Raw genomic sequence first — 5,648 nt, forward strand, 5'->3', positions numbered from 1 at the left:
TGCTCAGTTGACGGTGCTTCCCCGGCTCCTTCCCTCCACACTCTCCATCCCGCCGTAGGGGGTCCCCACTCCACTCAGCCCCTGCAGGCAGACAGCACCTGTGGGGATGGGAGGGAAGGGACAGGTTAGGAGCCATTGTAGCTGCTGGGGTGACCCACCACATGCTGGCCTGGGCCTTCTGGAATCTCATGCCACTGGCATGAGGGGCCCTACCCAGCACGTCCCCAGGGCAGCACAGGGATGTCTGTCCTCTCCCCCCACCCCAGAGCAAGACACAAGCACCCAGCATGGCAGAGAGGCATCTGCTGAGCTGGCACTGAGCACCGGTGCCTGGATCCCCGGGCAAGCAAGGGGCAACCCACCCCCAACACCTGCCCCTGCATTCGGCTACCAGCATGTGGAGCAGCCCTGGCACCCCTTGGTGACCCAAGGGATGCCAGGGCCAGCACAGCCATCGCAGGGCCAGGCAGGAGTAGCTCCTGCCCTGCACGAGAGCACTGCAAGCAGGTGCAGTCCCCGGGTGCCCAGACAGACGCGGCTCCCCAGGAGCAGCAGAAGCAGGATGGTTGCACTGCCCCATGTGCCTACCATGAGGGTTCCCCCGTGGGCAGGGCCACAAGGTCCCCACAGCCAGCTCTGCTACAGCACCTCCCACTGGGACAGGGCTCCCACTGCCTCCCTGCAACTGGGGCCATCTGGAAAGATGCTTTCACTTTAGCCCAGACTGGCACAGGACACGGAGCTCCCAGTGCCCCCAGCCTCACTGCCTGCCATCCCCCCAGTGCCCCCAGCCTCACTCACGGTAGCGGATACGGATGGGCCAGACCATAATGCAGCACAGAGAGGCAATGGCAGCGATGGCAATGCCTCCGGTGACCAACACCATCACCCAGTGGTAGAAACTGATGCAGGCAGGGCAGCAGAGCTCGGTCCTGCAGGGAGAGGGTGGGGATGTGGCTTGGTGGCCAGGACCAGAGCAGAGCCCAGTGCTGTCTGAGTGCCCTGGGGCAGCTGACAGCAGCGCCCATGTCCTCAGTGTCAGTACTGGTTCACAGTGGGACACAAGGGAAAGGTCCAGGGCAAGGAAAGAGGACAGCACCCTGAACATTCAGATCCCCAGCCCCTTCTTGCACCCCTTGTCTAGGGCCAGAAGTGAAGTTGAGGACGGATTTCAGACAAATCCAAGCCGTTTTCCACCCATGTCTCACTCTGAGCCAGGGATATTTGCTGCCTGGCCCGCAGGCGATGTGGCTGGGGCTGCCATGGGGAGGGTTTCTGCCCCGCAGGGATGCTTACGGGCACGGGTGCAGGTTCTGGATCGCCATCACAGCCAGGCCGTTGGCCATCTTGTCGGTGAAGCTCATGGCGCCATAGACGAAGGCGCCGCTGTGCTGCCAGGGGAGAGGAAACCCCATCAGCCACTGCGCTGAGCCCAGCACCAGCAGCGATGGCCTTGTGCCCTCTCATGGGCACAACCCATATTACAGCGGAGCACGGGCGCAGGGGACAGGGCTGCCAGCACCCCCACAGCAGAGCCCCCTTGCAGGGGTCTCCATCCCCTCCCCTCATCCTGCACTGGTAACCCCCCAGCCCGTAAGCTCCGAGGCCTGCCATGCCACCCCGGTCCCTCACAGCCGGGAGGAGCAGACGTACCGTGTTGGTGCCAATGAGATCTGCTGTCATGGAGAGGGAGGTGACCAGGATGGTGGCCGAGCCAGCCCCAAGCAGCACAGCCGCCCCATAGATCTCCACTCCCATCTGCCTGGCCAGGGTCACCCAGGAGGCAAAGGCCAAGATCACCAGGATGCCCACGAAGTAGGTCAACTGCTCCGGGCCAGCAAAGGACATGCAGAGAGAGAAGAGAGAGCTCAGACCCCGGCTCAGCTGACACCCAGCAAGGGTGAGTGGGGAAGGCATGGGGGCCAGCTGCTGCTAGGACCCCTGGGGACAGCTCTGGCTCTCTCCCAGGCGGTTTTAAACAAGGAGACCCTAAACAGTAAGGGCCTTGCGTCGGTCCAGGCTGTTTTACAGTGTTGGCTGCAGCCCAGGAGCTGACCCCTGCAGAGCTGCAGGCAGGGTGCCTGCATAGGGCATGGGGACACCCAACCGGCAGGAGAGGTGGGGGCTTACTGGCGAACAGTGCTTGCTGCAGTGCAGGGGGGGATGCACTGGAGGGGCAGTTCCCTCCTGCTGCCACTGCAGACCCCCAGTGCCAGCCCAGGGTGGCTCAGCCAAACCCTCTCTCTGCCTCTCATGGGCACCATGGGGTTAGGGCTGCACAGGACAGGCTGACTCTGGATCAGCATAATTTTCCCCAACCTCAGAGATGTGCAGGATAGGCCCACTCCCTCTCACTCTGCCCACCACCCACACTGTCCCAGTGGGACCCACACTACAGCAGGGGGTAGCCTGCACAGGATGTAGGAGGGATCCCCACTCTCCAGCCAGACTCAGGTGTGCCGAGTGCTCTGCTCACTTGTGCGGTCAGGATCTGGCCCCTGGGCCTTTCCTTGGCTCTAATTCACACCTCACCAGACCCCCAGGACTCACATTTCGACCTATCCACTTATTCACAGGCTTCATGAGGAAGGAGGAAAGGAAGCCACTGATGTACATCACCAGGGGAATGGTGGCGATGTATTTCTGCAAGAGACGGAGACAGGGAGAAAATGAGCTCCAGACCGTCACACAGGACCCCTGCCCATGACCTCGACACGTGGACAGGGACCCGCCCTTCACCCACCTTGGGCAGTAGTAGCGAGTTGGTCAGGTACATGGCGATGTAAGTCTGGGACAGGTTGACGATGAGCCGGGTGGACATGTAGAGCACTGCAACCTGTGAGGTGAGAGACAGAACAGCACTGCTCAACCCATGCAAACTGGAGGTAGGGAAGGCTGGCACCTTCCATGGCCAACTCTGTCATGGCACAGATGCCCACTGAGAAGGCAAGAGCCCCCCTGCCATGGTAGGTGGGTGCCCAGTACAGCCCATCTCCATCCTCACCCGCACCAGGGTGAGGTCCCAGTGCCAGAGGATGCCCACAGCACCCAGGCAGGGCAGCAGCCCAGGACAGGCGCTGCAAACCCTGCCCGCAGCCATACCTGGTAGAAGGCAGGCTCCAGCAGCCAGTCTTTCCAGATCAGCAGTGGGCGCGGGGGGCTCGTAGGCTCCTTCTGCAGCAGGGGTGTGCTCTCCTCCAGCTGGGGCAGTAAGCCCGGCGGGTACAGCTTCTCTTTGGTGCCCAGGTGGAAGATGAGGGAGAACACGGCCCCCAGCCCCACCACGATGAGGGACAGGTTCTGGTTGAGGCAGAGGGGGTGAGCATAGAAGGAGATGCCCTTTGCCCTCCCATCATCCACCCCTCAGCAGTCTGGTAGATAAAAGAGGGGTTCCCAAAAATGCTCAGTGCAGCTCTTCCCCAGTGAAGACAGTGAGATTTCAGGGATCTGCTATTTCACCTCCCCCAGTACCTCCCCAGCTGAGCCATGTCCCAAGGGAAGACAGGATGCCAGGGATTGAGTCTTGCCACTTACCCGAAATATAGGGACATCTTGGATGCCTAAGTGCTCTGTGCGGTCAGGCTGGTCCACCTGGAAGTTCAGCAGCAGCCAGGCCAGGCCGTACACAGTAATATTGGCCATGACGGTGAAGGCATACCTGAAGGGAGACAGCACCTCAGGGTGATGCGAGGGACGAGCACAGACCCAGACACAGCGGGGACACCTCGACCCAAGGCCATCCTCTGAGCCAGGCATGCTACAGCCAGCTTTGCACCCCAGTGTTGTCGATGAGGCAACACCTCCAGGAGCATGCAGCATCTGGCCAGGCATTAGCCTTACTGGTGCACCTCCCAGCATGCCCAATCCAAGCCTTGAGGGATGACTGGGAGGAAACCAAGATCCCTCTGGGTCAGCCTGTCCACCCTCCAGTTGCAGCTCACTTCTGCCCCAGGATGCCCTGAGCTACCCGACCTGGAGCCCCGAGAGCCGGACCCCTTGGCCCCAGGGTTACCCCAACACTGCCGCACATCCTCCCTGCCCAGCTGTGCTGTGGTTCCTGCTCGCCTGCCAGAAGAACTTCCTCCCACTGGGGCAGATAACCAAGCCCTGCTCCACCTGATAAACACTCCGTCCCACAGCCTGATCCTCCCAGATAAGTGGTGCAGAGCTGGGCTCTGTGCCAAGCCTGGCCCTGGGGCCATCCCTACCTACGGGCAGCCCGCACAGGGCCATGCCCAGCTCTCCCTAGGCGCATCCAGGGGGGTCTATTCCTCCCCTGTAAGCATCACCCTCCAGTCCCGAAGAAGTGTCCCCAGCTCAGGGAAGTGTCCCATGGACTGTGTCACCAACATCCCTGCTCCCTCCTGGCCCCAAAGGGTTTGGGCCACAAGCCAGAAGAACAGTGTCACTTGGACACATCCTGCAGGATGCCCACACAGCCCACCCCTGGTCCTGCCGTACTGAGGACTCAAGTGTGCCACAAAACAGGGGACAGACCTGTGGCACCCAGGGGACCTCTCATCACACAAGTGATAGGACCCAGCACAGGCAGGGCTGCTCCCCCACGTTCAGGGGACACCCAGGTCTGGCCATCTCACCTGAAAGCTGTGAGCTCCACCTTCTCATGGTCAGTGGTCACCAGCTCAGGGATGAGGGACAAGTGGGAGATCTGTGTGGCCGCCCAGCCGATTTGGAAGATGATGATGAAAGGGAGGTAGTAGATGAAGGCTGCCCACTGCGGCGTGTTCTCCTTGCAACCCAGGCAGGGGTTGAAGATGAAGGGGAAGGACACGAGGACACAGGTGGTGCCTGGGAAGAGTGGAGCAGTGAGAGGCTGCAAACCCTGTTTCCCTGGGACCCCAACAGCCCCAGCCAGCTCAGACATAGACGGACAGCCCCAGTCAGTCCCCTGCCGGGATAGGTCCTGCCCCACAGGGCTGGGGATGGAGGTGGGCCCCTTCCCCCAGCTAGGTGAGACACATGGAGCCCCAGACCCCTCTTGCACCCTGTCCTGCACAGGGTGATGTCCTTCCTTCTCGCACCCAGTGGCAAGACAGACAGACATTTATCAGCAGACTTTTTCCCAGTCAAGATCCCCCTGCAAAGCACAGCACCATCTCGCACCCACTGTGTCTCCCTCAAAACACTGGAGGACAGACCCTTACGCTGTCACAACACTCAGCCATCAAGGGCTTCTCTCCCCACCTCCAGCATGCCAACAACCAGCCTCAAGAACACGAACTGCCCTGCCACATGCCCCAGGGCAATAAAGCACCCCGAGGGCCAGGACAGCTCCAGGCTATCCCACAGGTACAGGGCCAGCCCATCTGTCCCCTTGTCCCTTCTCCAGCAAGGCTAGCAGAGGGACCCACACTCCCTCCTTGCGGAAGTCACCAGCTGAGCGATGGCCAGGGACACCCCCAGTGCAAGAGCGGGACAGGAGCAGATCTGCCCCCCACGCTGGGCTCTGCGCCATGAGAAGGTCCCGGCTGAGTCAGGGACAGCAGAGCCAGGCCCCTCCTTCTGCCGCAGCATGACGGCGGCGTGGGGACGCCTGCGTGGAGCAGGCAGGGACAGGCTGGCTTCTCCCTCCCCTTTCACAAGGTTACGGAGATCTGCTGAGATGCACTGCTATTCCTGAGGCCCAG

General features: G+C 61.4%; 1 protein-coding gene across 1 annotated transcript; it reads right to left on the minus strand.

Annotated features, from left to right (window-relative positions):
* Positions 1-3: 3 nt before the first annotated feature.
* Positions 4-4,809, minus strand: MFSD12 (major facilitator superfamily domain containing 12; the record flags this gene model as incomplete). Its single annotated transcript, XM_010157610.1, has 9 exons — positions 4-98; positions 802-932; positions 1,297-1,391; positions 1,654-1,824; positions 2,551-2,643; positions 2,744-2,836; positions 3,103-3,300; positions 3,535-3,658; positions 4,599-4,809. Coding segments are annotated over 9 exons (1,211 nt in total), but the record flags the coding sequence as incomplete, so codon positions are not given.
* Between the last annotated feature and the right edge of the window lie 839 nt (positions 4,810-5,648).

Source organism: Eurypyga helias, unplaced genomic scaffold (genome assembly GCF_000690775.1).
Source record: "Eurypyga helias isolate BGI_N326 unplaced genomic scaffold, ASM69077v1 scaffold27638, whole genome shotgun sequence".
NCBI lineage: Eukaryota > Metazoa > Chordata > Aves > Eurypygiformes > Eurypygidae > Eurypyga > Eurypyga helias.